This window comes from Myxine glutinosa, chromosome 4 (assembly GCF_964187855.1).
Source record: "Myxine glutinosa chromosome 4, kmMyxGlut1.1, whole genome shotgun sequence".
In the NCBI taxonomy this organism is placed as follows: domain Eukaryota; kingdom Metazoa; phylum Chordata; class Myxini; order Myxiniformes; family Myxinidae; genus Myxine; species Myxine glutinosa.
The window spans coordinates 149,325,126-149,344,100 of NC_136264.1; the positions used below are offsets into that span (position 1 = coordinate 149,325,126).

Here is an 18,975-nt window from a genome sequence, read left to right on the forward strand (position 1 = left end):
TGCAGATAAAGGCCTTGTTGGTATACAAAAGTTCAGGTGTGCCAAGGAAAAACATTTCAAGATAGAGGATGCCTAGTTGGTGATTGGCTTTGGAGGCCTACTTAGATATGTGGTTTGCCTTAGAACAATCATGACTGATGGTGAGGCACCAAATGCTTGAGTAACAACTTCTTCAAGAGGATTCTCAAGAAAGTAGATGAGATGGTTTGCCAGATGGTCCTTTCGGGGAGACAGATTGAGAGTGTAGGATTTGTCAGGATTTAAAGACATTCCAAGTGTTTGACCAGCTCCTGATTCTATCCACATCTGCAAAGAGGGTCCAAGAGGCTGTTGAATACCTATCTGAAGGATGAGGGAATGTTGTAGCAAAGAGAGGAAGGATTTTCCAGAGAGTCAGAGAGATCATTGATGAAGATCAGTAATAGGACTGGGCCCAGACCACTGCCTTGGGGCACTCCAACAGGGAAAAGCCTCGACAGGGAAAAGAGATGAGGGTATCCTGTCAAGAGCCACGTATTGGCTATGAGAGTGTAGGGAGTCAGTGATCCATGTGTCGAGGTGGCTTTGGAATTTTGGATGCCATGGGCAGAGTGTGTGGAGAGTGAGTCAGGGTGCCAGACCATAACGAATGCTTGAAATATGTCCAGAGAGACTGCTCTGATGTGACATTGAGGGCCTTCATCCATTGTCCATTGTTGGGAAAATAGAAGCAATGTGTCCTGGGTTGAGTGACCAGGTCTGAATCCAAACCAATTGTCTGAGATCAGTCCATTGGAGAAAAGGACGGATTTTATATAAATTACTATGAAGGATTCCATGACCTTGCTGATGATTGGAAGCATGCTGATAGGTCTGCAGTTAATGGGATCAGTTTTTGCAACGTGTATGTAATGCAGTGATGGTAGCTGACTTCCAAACAGAGAGAAGATGACCAAGGGGAAATGAAACGGTGAACAGAGCAGAAGAGGTTGTGCAAGAACAGCAAAGCCTGCGTGTTGATGCCACCCAGGCCAGTTGCAGAATCAGAATTGGGGGTTTGCTAGAAACTTCGCCACCTTCAGGTGAAAATGACACCAGTCGCAGAGCAGGTAGGTGCGACTGGGTATGGAAATGGACTGTCATATTTTGTTTTGTTTTTAGTCACCTGCCTGTTTGCTTCACATGGCACTTTGGCTGGAAAGTTATGGAAGCAATACTTGAATGGGTCGTGTGCTGGCCAATGAGGAGGGATCTCGGTTTGAGCAAGACTTGGCATGAAACTCTTGTGCTGATGCTGCTTCAGCATGCTATTTTGAAGAAGCCATATAGTTGACCCTACTATCGGCTTGCACTTTTATAAGTTGACGATCTAACATAATTTCGCAAGAAAAATACATTCCTGCCTCTGGACAGAGATGGCAATTGATACGGACTCTGTTTGCTTGTATAATCTAGTAAGTCGACTCTCATTGAGCATGTTGTGAATGTCATGTTGGTGTGAATTCTCATCAAGTTCCATATCGGTGCCTTTGCCTCTATCTGCAATATAATCCTGTCTGTAATTTCACTTGTACTGTTGCAGCAAGGTGATTAATCTTTCACAACCAGACACCATTGACGAACGGGCCATAAACAAGAAGAAGCTCACACCATTTACTATGCAGGTGTGTCATGAATTTTGGTCCAGCCATTAATTGTGTGCAAATGTTGGAGAAGTTTGGGGGGTTGGGATAGGGTGAACTTCCAATGGAACAATCGAGTCACTGTTAACACTTTTCTGTCACAACTTCTTGTGTGACGTTTTGTACTGTACACATGATGTACAACGCAGCGTAGAGAAAGTTCAGTCTCATCCATGTCATTTCCTTATCTGACTAAATTTTGTCATTAATCTGACATTGGTGTTTCCAGAGTACAATCTGTTTCCTCATTCATGCAGTTGTGGATCTTACTAAAACCACGAAATAAGGTGCCATCTCCAAGGAAGTCCTAAACCTCAGTGTGGTCGCATATAGATGTCGAGGTTGAGCGCTCTTACTCTACAGTAGCCAAATTGGTGGCTGACTTTAATTGTAGACGTGAGTCCCTTTAAGACGAATCCACATCACGATTACTGGCATATTGGACCGACCCACGAACTCTTGCCACGTCGAGGCATTAATCATGGATTAATCAGCGCATTAAGGTCACCAAATTGTCCAAGGAACTTGTAATTTCTCAAGGCAGCGTTTTATCTTTAAACAGGCTCTAAGGCTTGTGGAGGAGCTGTGACAAAGCACACACACATGCAGACAGATAACATGAGACGATACCAGACATGACTTTCACACAAACACAGTCGCTGAGATTGGAGGATGTGATGGAACTTCCCAGAGCACTCTGGGTACCAGTGACGTTGTGGCGGACACAAAAGCCCACTGGCGTGGTGACATTCCGCGCACCAAGTGGGTTCGGTTCGGAGGGCAGGTTTTCCGATGGACGTTCGTCACCGCCGACGTGCCCATGGCACTGCTTGGCGCGGACTTCCTGTGCGCTAATGGGCTCCTGGTCGACAAGCGCAGACGTCTTGTCCAGGCCGAGACGTTCAGCTCGCTCGCTTGTGCGTTGCCCAGCTCAACGAGCGGCTTGCCAAGCGGCTTGCCGAACGGTTCGGTTCCGGCCACGTTGGTCTGTACGCTTCCGGCAGCGGACGCATTCACCCGCCTCCTCGCCGGCTTCCCGGCCCTCACGCGGCCCACCTTCTCGGCGGGGGCCGTCAAGCACGGGGTGGCCCATCACATCCCCACCGTCGGGCCACCGGTCTACGCCCGGGCACGCTGCCTCGAGCCGACGAAGCTGGCGGTGGCAAAAGCGGGGTTCGCTACCCTGGAGCGACTCGGCATCGTTCGGCGCTCAGAGAGCGCTTGGGCGTCGCCGCTGCACATCGTGCCGAAGCCCGGCGGGGGATGGCGACCGTGCAGGGACTATCGCCGTCTCAATGACGCCACGACTCCCGACCGCTACCCCGTCCCCCACATTCAGGACTTTTCTGCCCGTTTGGCGGGCATGTCCTTCTTCTCGAAGGTGGACCTCATACGCGGCTACCATCAGGTCCCCGTCAGGCCGGAGGACGTCCCAAAGACGGCGGTCATCACGCCATTCGGACTCTTCGAGTTCCTGCGCATGCCCTTCGGTCTGAAGAATGCAGCTCAGGCGTTCCAGCGACTGATGGACAGCGTCCTGCGTGACTTGGATTTTGTCTACGTCTACCTGGACGATATCCTCGTCGCCAGCGCGTCCCGCGAAGAGCACCTACGCCACCTCCGCACGCTCTTCAAACGCCTGGGCCAGCATGGCCTGATTGTGAATCCCGCAAAGTGCCAGTTCGGCGCCACCATAATCGATTTTCTGGGGCACCGTGTAACCAGGCACGGAGCCGTCCCCCTGCCGGCCAAGGTGGAGGCGGTGAAGGGGTTTCCGCGCCCCCGCACGATCAGAGGGCTGCAGGAGTTCCTGGGCATGGTGAACTTTTACCATCGGTTCCTGCCCCGTATCGCCCAGCTCCTGCGCCCCCTGCACGAAGCTCTCCGAGGTAAGCCGGGCAAAGGCGACGTTACCTGGACCGAGCAGATGGACACGGCGTTCACGGGCGCGAAGCTCGCCTTGGCTAACGCCACCATGCTCGCGCACCCGGCGCCCGATGCACCGATCACCCTCACCACCGATGCCTCGGACTACGCGGTGGGCGCGGTGCACGAGCAATGGGTGCGTGGAGCTTGGCAACCGCTGGCGTTCTTTAGCCGGCAGCTTCGCCCGCCCGAACGCCGTTACAGTACCTTCGACCGCGAGTTGCTCGGACTTCACTTGGCGGTCAGGCACTTCCGCCATCTGCTCGACGGCCGGGCGTTCACTGCCTTCGTCGACCACAAGCCGCTGATCTTCGCGATGGGCAAGGTCACCGAGCCGTGGTCGGCCCGGCAGCAGCGTCACCTCTCGGCCGTGTCCGAGTACACGACGGACATCCAGCACGTCACGGGGAAGGACAACCCGGTGGCGGATTGCCTTTCCCGGGCCGTCGCCCACGCAGTCCACCTCGGCATCAACTATGCCCGGATGGCAGCGGACCAGGCCGCTGACCCCGACGTCCAGGCCTTGCGGACCGCCGTCACGGGCCTCCGCGTCACCGAGGTGGCGTTCGACGGCGCGGGCGCGGCCCTCTTGTGCGACGTCTCCCTCGGGCGTCCTCGCCCCATCGTGCCCGCGGGCTGGCAGCGCCAGGTGTTTGATGCCATCCACGGCCTGTCCCACCTGGGCGCGAGGGCCTCCCAAAGGCTGATCGCCGACAAGTTCGTCTGGCATGGCCTCCGGAAGGCCGTCCGCGGCTGGGCCAGGACGTGCCTCACGTGCCAGCGCGCCAAGGTGCACCGGCACACCCAGGCCCCGTTGGCCCCGTTCACGGTGCCGGAACGCCGGTTTGACCACGTCCACGTGGACCTGGTGGGACCTCTGTCCCCCTCGCGGGGTTTCACCTACGTCCTCACCATGGTGGACCGCACCACCCGGTGGACGGAGGCCGTGCCCTTGGCGTCGACAACGGCGGCCGATGTCGCGCAGGCTTTCATCGCCACCTGGGTCGCCCGGTTCGGCGCCCCCTCAGACATCTCGTCCGACCGCGGCCCCCAGTTCATCTTGGAGCTCTGGGGGGCGGTCGCGCAGGGGCTCGGGGTCCGGCTGCACCGAACCACGGTCTACCACCCCCAGGCTAACGGCCTGTGTGAGCGATTTCACCGCTCATTTAAGGCCGCGCTCCGGGCCACCCTCCGCGACGGCGGCTGGGTCGACAGGCTCCCCTGGGTCCTGCTGGGCCTCCGGACGGCGCCCAAGGAGGACCTGCGCGCATCCGCGGCGGAGTTGGTCTTCGGGCAACCGCTGCGGGTGCCGGGCGAGTTCCTCCCCGACTCCACTGCACCATGGTCCGCGGCACAGCAGCGCTCCGCTCTGCAAGAGACCGCCCAGAGGTTCGCCCCGGTGCCAACGGCATGCCACGGGCACCCACCGACGCACGTCGCCCCGGAGCTTCGCACGGCGGAGTACGTCTTCGTCCGCCACGATGCCCACCGGACACCACTGCGGCCCCCGTACGACGGGCCTTTCCGCGTGCTGGAGACCGGGGCGAAGCACTTCACCCTGGACATCGGCGGTACTCCTGACCGCGTTTCGGTAGACCGCCTCAAGCCGGCCCACCGACGTGGACCATCCACCGCCAGTGGCCCGACCCCCACGTCGGGGCCGCCCCCCTGCCGGCGGAACCCGGCACCGCCCAGCCCCGCCGCCACGCTGCCCCCCGGTCCTGCACCCATCCCAGGGGCAGCCAGGGGCATCCCACCTGGCATCCCTGCACCCCGGACGCCGCCGATCGCCAGGGGGCGCTTCGGCCGGGTCATTCGTCTGCCCCGCAAACTGGCCCTCCAGGTGCGCGGGAATTCTGGGGGGGGCGCGTGTGGCGGACACAAAAGCCCACTGGCGTGGTGACATCATTCCGCGCACCAAGTGGGCGGTGGCCACGCCCGAGGGGTAGGCGTGGCCTCATGATATACACCGGGCGCGCAGCCCGGAGCGCGCCAGTGTTACAGTGAGCTCCTGAAATAAAGACGCTTATAAGTTACCGCTTGTCCGCTTCCTCCTTGCTCGCAAGCAGCGCGCGTAACGTCGCGCTTTAACGTCATCTTTATGACATTGCTTTTCTCTCCACAATCAGAGGAATTTCCTCCTCCCCATGGATGCCAACCTATGAGTTTCTTTTCTGTGGTCTATGTCTATCCTTTAAATGCTGAGTGTCGAGCAAAGAAGCAGCACACACCATTTAAAGTCTTTGGTATGACTCAACTGGGGTTTAAAATGCCGACCTTCCAGACTCAGAGTGGATGCTGCAACCATGATGCCACCGAGTCTGGTTTATACCATCAATGAATACTTGGGGCTGTCTAATCTCTCAGCAAGATGGGTCTGCCAAAACTTTAGCATTCATGATTGATAGCAACGGTTGGCACCCAGCCTACTTTATCACTCATCTGGTAATTTGTGAGGAAACGTGGCTTCACCACTGGGATCCTGAACCAAATTGGAATCCATGCAATGGAAGCACAAGGGCTAACTGCCACATACAGTGCCTTCAGATGCACCTGAGCTCGATTTGGAGTGTTATAGTAAAGGGGTTGAATACTCTGACTCAAGACATTTTGGCTTTTCATTTTTAATTATTTTGTAAACAAAATTAAAAAAATAAAATAAAATAAATAAAAGAATTTCCACTTTGACATTATTGGATATTTATGTGTAGATCAGTGACAGAAAATTATTGGTTTAATCCATCCTTGATTCATGCTGTAACAACAAAATGTGAAAGCATGGATATTTCAAAATGGATATTTCAATGGTAGTGCTAGCCTTGACTGTACTTGGGTTTTGTAACATTTCAGCATTTTGATAAGAAGATATAGTAATTCAAGATGTAAAGGATGCAAACGAGCACAAACAACAAAAAAGTTATTGATAAGATAACTTTATTATGAGCAGCTCTCCAGATGTACATTCCTGGGTTTGATCCTCGACCGAATCACATTTCTTTGACTAAAACTACTATTCTAATGCAGTGCCAACAGGAATGGGGAGGAGAATCCCTATTCTTGATGGTCAAGACTAGTCTCCGTTCATACCATCCCTAATGGTTTGTGTTCAATGCAGGAAAACCTGAACCTGGCGCTGAACTCCGCATCAGCCATTGGTTGCCATGTCGTGAATATTGGTGCAGGAGACCTTCGAGAGGGCCGACCACACCTCGTTCTGGGACTTCTGTGGCAGGCCATAAAGATCGGCCTGCTCGCAGACGTGGAGATTTCTCGCAATGATGGTGAGGATTTATCGATGTGGGAAGCTTTGGAGGATATTTTTTTTTCACAGAATTTTATTTTTCTTGTGTCCTGTCAATTGACTTGTTAGCTATGACTTGTTAGCTACGACTGGTGTGAATGAAGCACCTCCAGTGTCCTCGATCTCTGATGGGTCTTCCAACATCAGGTATTGTTCCTTTTTTGCCTCGGCTTTTATCTTCGCTTCTTCCATCTATGGAACCACCATCCAGAGGATCTTCTGTCTCGCTCTTCCTTTCATGACCAAGCAAGCAGAGTCCGGCCTCTCGTCATCACCAATTGTGACCCATGATCTGTATTACCCTAATTGACCTTTCCTAACTCCAACATTTTACTTGCTAATTTCAGTGGTTCCTCCACTCCTTTTTTTTTTTTTTTTTTTTTTTTTTTTTCCCTCTGTTCGTTCATTCCCTTGATTTTTGTCCCACTATCAGTCCTATCTTACTCTTCCATTAGCCTCACTTCTGTAAAGAATAAGAAGAATGGCCTCTCAAATCATCTATCCATCATTTTTGCTGTCATCCTCTTATTTCCTTCTATACTGCAATGAATTGCCATTTTCCCCAGAATATTGACTCTTCAACGAGTTTATAAATGTTTAATTGCACAATGATCTTTGTCAAAACTTGGAAGTAATTGAAGGAAATATTGAGTAACGAACCATGGATTCCCTAATTTTTACCTCCACCACCGAAGGTGGACGGAGGTTATGTTTTCATCCCTGTTTCTCTTTCTGTCTTTGTTTGTGAGCAGGATATCTCAAAAAGTTATGGACAGACTTAGACAAACTTGGTGGACATGTTGGGTGTGTGACGACAAATTGATTAGATATTGGTGAATATCTAGATCCGGATACTAGAATTTTAAGTCATTCTTGACCATTAAGAGTGCCAAAAATGATATACAGTATAGAACAATATCTCAAAAGGTTATGAACGTATTCAGACAAAACTTGGTAGACAGGTCGGGTATGTGACAAGGATGAAGTGATTTGATTTTGGTGAATATCAGGATCCGGATACTAGATTTATTTAAGGTGATCCTTCACCATAGAGAGATAGGGCCAAAAACTATATATAGCACGATATCTAAAAAAAAAAAAGATGATCAGAATTGATGGCGAGCATACTTGTGACGTATAAATCCCCTATAGGACCATTGTGGACGGACGCATTCACTCCGAGACCGAGCTCTTTTTATATTATAGATTCTAGTATCGAGAGATACAGCCAAACCTGATATATAGCACAATATTAAAAAAAATTATGGAAGTATTTGGACGGAACTTAGTGGACAAGTTGGGTGTGTAACAAGGCCGAATTTATTCGATTTTGGTGAAGAACTGGATCCATATCTGGCCCGACAGTGGGATACAAAACGTAAATTGTGCAGGCTGGCGGAGTTGTGCGCTCTACCAATTTGCATTGTATTCTCCTTCCTTTTTTGCCATTTTGGGGGAGTTAAAATTTTGTATTTTCTTGCCATACCCCTCCAGCATTATTGAGCCTGCTTCATGGACAGGAGGAAGTTGAAGAACTCATGAAGCTCTCTCCAGAAGAGCTACTGCTGCGGTGGGTTAACCACCACCTGGAGAATGCAGGCTGGAGTCCAATCTCCAACCTTTCCTCAGATGTCCAGGTGGTGGTTGCTTCCTATCGCCGTATTCTTCATCGATGTTCCATTCTTTTGTTGTTGTTGCCTTTGCCTCCTTTAAGCTTTCTTTCACTCATTCTTAAACTTCCTGTAATTCTTCATCCATCTAGGACTCTCGAGCATACTTCCACCTGCTCAAGCAGGTGGCACCTGATGGCTCGGATGTAACAGAACCACGTGTGGAGATTGATTTCACAGGATTTCATGTGAGCCATTGCCTTAACTCTCTTGTCTTAGTTGTTTTGTGGAAGCAAATCCTCCTAAATTCTTCCATATTTTATATTATTTTATATTTATTTTATATTTTATATCTTTTTATTTCGTTTTCCTATTCCCTTTGTGTTTTATGTTTTAATGATGGTCAACTTACGGTGTCACCAAATAATAATTTCCCTGAATATGGGACAATAAAGATTTATTATTATTAAATACTAGCAATGGTACCCGCCCTACAGGCGGGGCTTCAATTGGGAAGCCGCAATGAAAAGGCAAAATATCAGAAATTGAAGGCAGAAATTTTTTATTTTAAACGATTCATATAAACATCTGTCAAATCATATCACATGTAAATCATCAAAATCAAAACAGTATCTTTAGAATTTCAATAAAAGCCACATCACTGTTCATGTCAGTAAATATTATTCCATCGTGTTTCAAATCGTGATATCAACTGTACGCTTTTCTTTAGGGAAAAGAATTGAATGATTTTGTACCTCTTCTTCAGCTTAGAACTTCAGGATAGATGACATTGCTGATAAAAGTTATTTTTCTCGAATTGCACGAATATGTGAATAGTCAGGTTCACTGTGTATTTTCGTTGGTTTTTCTTGGAGATTTGCAAAACTATACTTTTTTGGAAACTTTATAGTATAACCAATCGGAAAAGTGATGTTTTCATTTGCATGGAAGGTTCCATGGCGGCCATCTTGGATTTTCAAAATGGCCACGCTAAAAATTGATATTTCTCAATATCTTGGCTTCTAGATGACCTAGGGTCTTGATTTTAACAGCTAAACCTACATTTTCTGGGGCAAGGAATCCAATCGTACCAAGTAAAATAAGCTAAAATAATCAGAGCCAAATATTATGTTGACGAATGTTTTATTCTGTAGTACAAAGAAGATAACCTGCATGGAGAGTTGTGAATTTCAGGAACTAGGGCATGCCCGTACTATATCTATATCTAAAATTATATCCCCCCCTCTATTTACATGAAATGGTTTGGTCCATGAAATGTTTTGGTCCATTCGCAACGCCAAAGCGAACGGCGAACGCTTTACATGAAATGGTTTCGTCCATGAAATGTTTTGGTCCATTCGCAACGCCAAAGCGAACGGCGAACGGCTTGCGAGTACAGTGACAATCCCCCCGGGGTTTTAATTAGTTTTAAAACGGAGCTTGGCAACCGCTGGCGTTCTTTAGCCGGCAGCTTCGCCCGCCCGAACGCCGTTACAGTACCTTCGACCGCGAGTTGCTCGGACTTCACTTGGCGGTCAGGCACTTCCGCCATCTGCTCGTGCGAGTACAGTGACAATCCCTCCCCCCTCTATTTACATGAAATGGTTTTTATTAGTTTTAAAACATAGTTTAACGCCAACATAGCGCCAACATAGTTTGCAAACGTGAAATAAATGAATACGCTCTCAAATGTGCCATCCGAGGCAGAGTGTGTCCGCCACGTTCGGCACACGCGATAGTTCGCTGCTCTCTGATTGGTTGAATCGTTTTTTGGACATAGCTCGGTAAGTAATTGTCCGATTAATATGAAACCTTGAAAAGGCACATCCTCGGGTCCCCAGCAATATACCTGGCAAGTTAAAAGTATATCGGACCCGTGGTTGTCGAGAAACAGCGGTCACAGACAAACAAACAAACAAACGTACAAACGTACAAACGTACAAACGTACAAACAAACACACAGAGATTACTGGAATTATAGATAGATAGGTAACCTCAAGCATTAATTTTAGGGCAACCTCTTGGATGCTATTATGTACCTGGACTTCAGCTAAAAATCAGCTTGAATATCATGGCGTAGGAGAACACATCAGATCAAGTATTTATATAGGGACTAATCGATTACAGCGTCTCTGACAATAAACACGTTTACACATCGTCATCACTCTCATCAGACAACATCACATCGTGGGAGTCCTCATCGTTCTGGCACTGGGTGCTGCACTGACAAAGGTCTGTGCATGTTAAGTTCTTTGATCTGCAAGAACATCTGGAAGATGAACAGTCTGCCTTGCATTGACATCTAACCATCTCGATGATGGCCTTGGGGGCTGGGAGGACCTCAGTTGTGGTGGGCTTGACCTGACCATCTGTGTCCTTGTAGAAGCCACTTTTCAGTGGATCCAGGAACTCCTGCTCAGGGATACTTGCCTGACCCCATACTCTGGCCTGGATGTGGACTCTGAGGATGTGCTGCTTGAGAGCCCCAAGGGTAGGAGGAAGTTTGTCACTTTCTGCCATGTGCTTACAGAAGAGATGCCATCGTAGCTCTGGGATCGTCTCGATGTGAATGCCCTTTGGTGAGTATGCAGCACATACAAATGTAGATAATGTAGAGAGCATATCTTCAGTCACCTCAGTGGCATCTTCTAGCATCTGCAGAGCCTTGATGACATCTTGATGACATTTGATGTAGACTTGCAGCCATGTTGCCTTGCCTATTCTAGAGAATCTCCCAGTATTGTCTGCCCCCGTGAATGCATGGAAGGCGGGCAAAGCCTTCGCTCTTTTGGGACCTAGAGCTGTCCATATTAGCTCTACTTGGACAACTCCAGATGTCATCGAAATTGATGTTTCTCAGCAAGAGGTCATAATTTGCTATGACCAGCACTAGTACGTCTGTGTCTGGAGAGAAGAACATCAACTCTGCATCACGTGGGTTCCGATGTGATGCCAGCACTGCCTGTTGGATCATCAGTGTCTGCTTCTTCGTGATTGTTGTCCTGAAAGAGGAGCTCGCTGTTGCTCCTAGTGCGTCCTGAAGCAGATGTGATGACCAGCTTTGACGAGTCTATGTTGCACTCAAGGGTTTTTGCTGCCAGGTACTCAGTCAGATCAGCCTTTGTTTTGTCATGGGAAAGGAACCGGCTCATTGGAATGTGTTTGATGTTGGTGTCATCTCTGACCTGATATTTGATTGGATCCTTTCCTTGCCTCCTTTTCTCCCTTGTGGTACTCTTCAGGGAGTCAGCCTTGTAGGTATCGAACACGAGAATAATCTCGTCATATTCTCTGGTTAGAGACATCAGTCTCCCATTGAAGCAGTCACTGAGATCTTTGACTGTCACTAAGGTGGCTGGTTTCTTGGTGAGCTTCTGCACAACCACCATCCCGTCCACCACTGCAATTTTCCGACATGCATGAGGAGGTTCACTGGATGTGAAGTCCATGGTTTCTACATCTGCTGCATCTGCTGCATCTGGGTGCAGAGCACTTGCAGCTTGCAGTGGCTGCTGATCATCATGGGGGGGGGGGGGGGGGGGGGTTCTGCTTGTGGCAACTTCCCCAGGAGGTGGATTAACTTTGATTTGTCAGTACATGGCAGCATTGCCCCATTTGGAGCGAAGAGTGCTCTCGGTGTCAAAGTGAACTCATAGTTCCCAATTGCATGTTTCTGGTCGATGTCTCGGTTTGACCTGGCCAGGACCATCAGCCGTCCATAGAGATCCTTGGTCTCTTTCAGATCTACAGTCTTGTCTCGGAGTTTCACAGTGGCTTTCCTGTTCCCCGACATGAACATTTTGTTGTTGTGTTTTTTCACTGGTGCCCAGAGGCTGGTGTCCCCATTGATTCTCTCTGACACATAGTCTTCATAGAGCTGCTGACCAGTGACATCAATGTTCAAGATTGATGGAACATACTCCTGTGGGATGTAGGCATGTGTGATCAGATTGTGCAACAGGTCACCTTCTGTGGCAAATGGATTGCCATGACTGAGTATGGCAGCCTTGATTTTGTCGATTGCATCATGGTCCTTCTTGACTGCACTTGGTCCCAGGTCATGATGCTCTGTGACCTTCCCAGCTTCCACATGAAACTGACCCTTGAATTCTCTCGACAGGCATGATAGTTCTGGTGTGGCCATGAAGAATCTCTGTCTAGCATTGGCATTGTTAGAGATGCCAATCAGTCCAGAGCGAACCTTCATCAGTTTGTTGATATGTTCGCATGCGTGGTCTGCACCAATCGATACAAAGGGAATCTCGTTCTTGGTGACTGATATGTTGCCTGCTGCAGGTTCCCTCCAGGTGTCTGGGTGGTTGGTTCTCAGGTCATACATGTCTGCGATGTAGCGGGGCCAGAGCCGCTTGTACTTGATGCGGTCGAAGGCAAAGAATAGCTTGCTCAGTGCTTCTCCAGCTTCGAGATGCAGCACCAGATCACCATTCCGAGATGCTGCCACGAAGAACAGGATTGTCTCGACTCGGTGTAGGTAGTTCATCATGGATTTGAACATGGCGTTCTTAGATCTCTGTTCCTCCCAGTTCTGGAATGTCTTCACCACATCAGCAGTGGTAAAGGCCTGAAGGAGGTTGCAGTTGGCTTGTTTCACTGATTCGGCCTTCATGGATTTGTTCCCCTCACGGCAGGCAGTTTCTACTTCTTCTGTGGCAACCAAACAAACGTCTTTCAGTTGTGGATTGTCTCTGAAGAACTCCTCCAGTGCCATCTCATACAGTGCTACATATGAATAGATGTGAGCACGGAGAGCGCGCTTGTAATGCGTGCATTTCAGGATTTGCCTGGTCGTGGCAGAACCATAGACATCACCCTCCATCCAGGCGTCATCGATACCTGAGTTCTCCATGGAGGTTCCGATAGCCCTCAGAGCAGCCATCACGACATGCAGTTCACCCAGTCTGGGAACAACTGTGCGTTTCAAGTCAGGTCTGGCATCTAGTAGCTGCACCACTTTCTCGTACAGAGCCATGTCAAATGAAATGACAGTAGGATGATCCTCACCAACTGCCAGTCTTCTCAGCTGACTTGCTTGCATGATCACAGTCAGTAGTGTTGACCACTCATGTGCCACCTCTGGGAGTAGTGGTAAGGCTCCAGCCTGAGTTACCGACTGGCCTACAGATAGCAGCGAGTTGTAGCCTGCCCAGCCAGGAATCTTGCTCGAATGTCCTCCGTCTTGCATCCTTGATAGGACCAGCCATCCCAGGTGTGTCAGCTGATATGATCCTGAGACTCCAACCTTGTTGATGATGAACTCCTCTGTCCTCTTGGTTACTTGTGGTTTTGGCTTGTCACAGTGCAGCATGTCCACATGGTATGGAGTGACTGATAGACTCTGTGCTTCACCTATGATCAGAGGTGGTGCAATCTGCTCTCCCAGAACATCAGCTTTCTGGTACACTGCAGTGATAGTTCCATGAGTGGTTCCTTTCCCATCAGCAGTGTGCAATCACTGCAATCACATTACTGCACATCTTATGATTAGTGTGGAGTTTATAATAGGACCAGGCATCATAATAGTGATGTAACAAGTGTAATGGTCTAATGGACAGTGGAAACACGATACATGTATATCAAACTATGGAAAAAATAGTAGGACAAAAGGCATAACTGACCGTAACTGGTCTAGGGATGGGTATTTGCCATTTTACTTGGTACGATTGGATTCCTTGCCCCTGAAAATGTAGGTTTAGCTGTTAGTCAAGACCCTAGGTATTCTAGAAGCCGAGCTATTGAGAAATATCAATTTTTAGCGCGGCCATTTTGAAAATCCAAGATGGCCGCCATGGAACCTTCCGTGCAAATGAAAACATCACTTTTCCGATTAGTTATACAATAAACTTTCCAGAAATGTATAGTTTTGCAAATCTCCAAAGAAAACCAACGAACTTAACAATCTGAACATAGTGAACCTGACTAGAATTGTGATTGTGTTTCATTGTGATGTTTGTGCGGCGACGGGCGGTGTGTACAAAGGGCAGGGACTTGATCAACGCGAGCTGATGACTCGCGCTTACACGGAATTCCTCGTTCGTGGGACACTGTCTCAAGCCCCAGTCCCCATTACGGATGGGGCTCAGTGGTTTACCCGAGCATGACGGCAAAGGGCAAGGTACACGCTGGCCCATCCAGTGTAGCGCGCGTGCGGCCCCGGACATCGAAGGGCATTAAACGTTCATTAAAGGATTACGAAACGAAAACATTACGAAATTACGTTCACACCGCCACGTCAAACACTACCGTGAACACATACATCGTCACAACATCGTCACAATGAGAACATCGTCACAATGAACGTTATGCGAACGCGAATGTTATGCGTGAGTCCAAACCTGAGAATGCTGGAGACCAAAGCTGAAATTGGGAAAACTAAATAGCCTATTTTACTCCTGGAGATCCCAGGATTACCCACCCAAAATATCTTTGCGATCGGTTCAGCAGTTTTTACGGTACCTTCAAACAGACAGACGGACATTTGGTGAATTATAGTAAGATTGTCTCTATCCTTGCCTGTTTCTCATTCAGAGATGCCCCTTCTTCCCACACACACACACCTCTTCTCATTACTTTGATTTTGTTTAGTTGAAGATTGTGCAGCATGTAATACTAACACACTTTCCTGGTTCTCTATCAGCAAACAGATGACCTGTCTCGTGCTGAACGAATGCTGGAACAGGCTGACCATCTCTGTTGCCGTGAGTTTGTAACGGCAGCAGATGTAGTCAGTGGTAACGCCAAGCTCAATTTGGCGTTTGTTGCTAACATTTTCAACAAGTATCCAGCTCTGGGCCATCATGAAAATGTTGATTGGAGCATTATGGAGAGTAAGTGACTGCTTTCATCCATAAATCTTTTTAATTACCCATTGTCGACCAATTCCTTTGGCAATCACTAAACAGCCAGTTCCCTTTGTACTTGTATGCAGATGGCATGGGATCAGCTGAGGAAAAGACATTCAGGAATTGGATGAATTCTCTTGGTGTCAATCCCCATGTGTATCACTTGTACAGGTGCTTGTAGGTTTCCTGTTTGTATTCAGAGTGGGCAAGGCATAAGCAGAGAAAGTTAAGGTCTGCTCAACAAATTTGCTCATCTTTTTCAGATTTTAACCTTCTGTAGTCTTTCTCGTCTTTCTCTCTCTCTTGCTCATACAATCTCTTTTGTCGAACATCTGGTGGGATGCAGTGACCTCACCGACGCACTTGTGATCATCCAACTATTTGAGAGGATTGGTGTGTCTGTTGACTGGTGCAAAGTTAACAAGCCTCCCTACCCTAAGCTTGGAGGAAACATGAAGAAGGTGCCTCCCACACCAGTAGCTCACTTTAATTTAGACATTCTCCACCTGTAGATACTAATTGTAAATTCCTAACCTTAGACATTATCGTCATCACTTTCATATCCTTTTTCCTTCCTACAGCTAGAGAATTGCAATTATGCAGTGCACCTGGGAAAAAAATGCAACTTCTCTCTCGTGGGCATCGGAGGGCAAGACCTGGCAGAGGGGAAACCCACACTGACACTCGCTCTTGTCTGGCAACTGATGCGGAAGTACATTTGTCAGCACAGTGGCATACAAAAAACAACTTTGTCTCAGTCTCTAACTTGATCATTGTTATGTTGTTGCACTTGAGCTTTTGTCCATTGTTCTGCTCTTTTCTGATGCTCGCACTAGGTACACCATCAAGGTGTTGGAGGAGCTGGGAGAGGGTCAGCAGGTCACGGAGGAAACAATCGTTAGCTGGGTGAACCAGACACTATTGCAGGCTGGGAAATCCACCTCTATTACCAGCTTCAAGGTTTGGTGGCTTTCGGGGCCATCTGTTTAGTAGATATGGATATATGATAAAAGATGTTTCCAAGCTCCAGCTCCACAAATAATGCTCCATACATGCCACTTCCCTTCCTTATTCCAATGTTGTCCAAGCCTTCTTCCTCTTCTCTTCATGCTACATTCATATCCTCTTTTCACTCTCCCATCACATTCTCCCTTGATTTGGTTTTTTTTTCTCCAAAATAAAAAAAATCGCATTTTAAATTTGTTATTTATTAATAATTTGCAGTGTTTTCATGACCATTCATCAATACTTGCCTTATCTTGAAATTGTTAATACAGGATAAGACTATCTCCAGCAGTGCAGCTGTACTGGATTTGATTGACGTGATCCAGCCCAATTCTATTCGTTATGACCTCATCCGTACTGGAGAACTTGTTGCGGAGGATCGCCTTAACAATGCCAAGTATGTACCCACCACATATCTCCAATGTTCCATCCACTGTTAGATCTATGCTATTTGTAAAGGAAACAAGATGCCTCTGAAATAATGTTGAATTTCCTTGCGTTGAGGGCAATCCAATAGTCGATTACCACACATGTTCTGCAGGTATGCAATTTCAATGGCAAGGAAGATTGGCGCACGTGTCTACGCCCTTCCGGAAGACCTGGTGGAAGTGAAACCGAAGATGGTCATGACTGTATTTGCTTGTTTGATGGCGAAGGGTCTGAAACGGGCCGGCCCATGACAAGCACCCATATGAGTGCCTGGATTTGAACCCTGGACTATATATTTGTGAGATTTTGCTCCAACCATGACATAATCTGCTGTTATACAAATAAATATTTATTGCTATACTCTTCTGACAATTATGTTTTGTTTACCTTGAATAAATAAATTAAACATCTACTTGAATTTGAGGTGAAATGCTGAGTTGCAGGTCAGTGATGCTTTGAATTACGTTTTCCATCGAGTTGTTCATCTTTGCAGATTATAGATTGTGCCTTTGGTTGAAAGATCTGTCAAAGACCGTTTCTGTATTGAATGGTGTCACGAGGTATCCTGTTTTACGTCTTCATCTGTTTAAAAGCCGATTTGTCTTCGTTTTGTTTCATGAAAATGGATCAGAATTTTGTTTCCAGGTTCAATTTGGTGCTACTATGCAGTCTGCTTTACTACCAATCTGGCTGTAACAGAGCTGGGAAAGAAATTCTCCTGGACATTTGTAAGTGTCCATACTACTGTGTAGTAGTAGTAGTTGTAGTAGTACTAACGTGGTTCTGGAGTTTTGCATTCTAGAACTACAGTGGATTGCACAACCAATAACACCGGTGGATTAAATATACATATCATTATTGGCAGACTTTGTGTTATAGTTAATGTATAAGAATAACATTACTGTTTATGTCAATCTGAGTAAACATGATGCCCATTTTATATATATATATAACCAAATATGCTGTCAACGAAGGTCCACGTGATGCTCAAGCTTTAATTATGCCCACCCCCTGCATACTGCAACAGCGTTAGAGATAGCCACAGTTAAATGTAACAACTAACAGCGGCGTTTGCCCAGCACTGGTTGATGTTGTTCATAGTATATGTGCTCTTTATGTACCTGAAAGTTTCCCATTAAAAATGTACTTGAATTGCTTCCTGTTTAACAAGAAAAGAAAAGGAATACTTGCTGGATATAGTTGAATGAGGCATGTGACGATGAAATAATTTCAAAGTATGAAGTTCAATTGATGTCATAAAGGAACTTTTAAAAACGTTTTTACCTCGACTAATGATGAGTTGGATTGTAGAAGAGCAAGAGAGAACAGCAAAGAAAACTTTTTAACTTTAGGATCTATATTTGAATATGAAATATACACTGCAGCAAATTAATGAGTGAGCGAGTGTCATACGGTTTTGAGAATGTCCATCTCACTGTCCTTCCAATAAGCTTACCAACATTTCCAAATTCCTACTCCAACCGACAGTGGGCAATGCAATACATCAGCAAATAGCTGTGCTCCTAGTAAATGGTGTTATGTGCTGCATAAGAAAGAAGAGAACTGCACATTGAAAACTACTTGACTGTCAAAATTGTTATCCTGTCTTCTTACCTCCGCCACTGAAGGTAAACGGATAGAGCAGGAGCCCGAGACCTCCAACTCAGCTGAAAAAGTTACCAATTTTGGTGATCACCACTTGATAATCGATTTTCAATTATGAGGAACTGAAGGCTGGGCTCTGAGGAGTGGGTCTGCCCATGAAAGGGACTGGAATGGGTTTTGAAAATTACGCAAGATCAGCTGAAATGGTTACCTGCTGAAACTATATCATGATGTTTGTACACAATCGCCTGACCACTGCGACACCACTGACAGACATATTCAATGCTGGAAGGGCCCTGACAAGACCATCTTAAGGGGTGCTCAGAAATGCGCTAGATCAGCTAATCGAGTTACCGATTGGAACCTACCTCATAATGCACTCTGCAACATTCCAATACTGACATAAGCTGTTTCTGGTGGTGGGGTGTCCCAAACAGACACCCCAAAGTAGGTCATCTCCAAAATGAGCTGGATTAAGTATTCGGGTCACCGATAAAAAATAAGTGCAAATTGTTCTCTATCACTCACTTGCAAGAACAACCATTGATGGATATTTTTGGTTAATGGGATGTTCCAGA

At 47.4% G+C, this 18,975-nt stretch overlaps 1 protein-coding gene across 2 annotated transcripts in view; it reads left to right on the plus strand.

The window, feature by feature from the left end:
- The window catches only part of LOC137425374 (plastin-3), a 32,441-nt gene extending 14,370 nt beyond the window's left edge, over positions 1–18,071 (plus strand). For both annotated transcript variants that reach the window (XM_068113755.2, XM_068113756.2), the window contains exons 6-16: positions 1,562–1,643; positions 6,703–6,868; positions 8,383–8,525; positions 8,651–8,746; positions 15,154–15,343; positions 15,445–15,529; positions 15,705–15,819; positions 15,940–16,070; positions 16,195–16,318; positions 16,636–16,760; positions 16,905–18,071. In XM_068113755.2, coding sequence (XP_067969856.1) covers positions 1,562–1,643; positions 6,703–6,868; positions 8,383–8,525; positions 8,651–8,746; positions 15,154–15,343; positions 15,445–15,529; positions 15,705–15,819; positions 15,940–16,070; positions 16,195–16,318; positions 16,636–16,760; positions 16,905–17,043 — 1,396 coding nt within the window. In that variant the 3' untranslated portion in view covers positions 17,044–18,071. The remainder of the gene's footprint in view (positions 1–1,561; positions 1,644–6,702; positions 6,869–8,382; positions 8,526–8,650; positions 8,747–15,153; positions 15,344–15,444; positions 15,530–15,704; positions 15,820–15,939; positions 16,071–16,194; positions 16,319–16,635; positions 16,761–16,904) is intronic.
- The last annotated feature ends 904 nt before the right edge of the window (positions 18,072–18,975 follow it).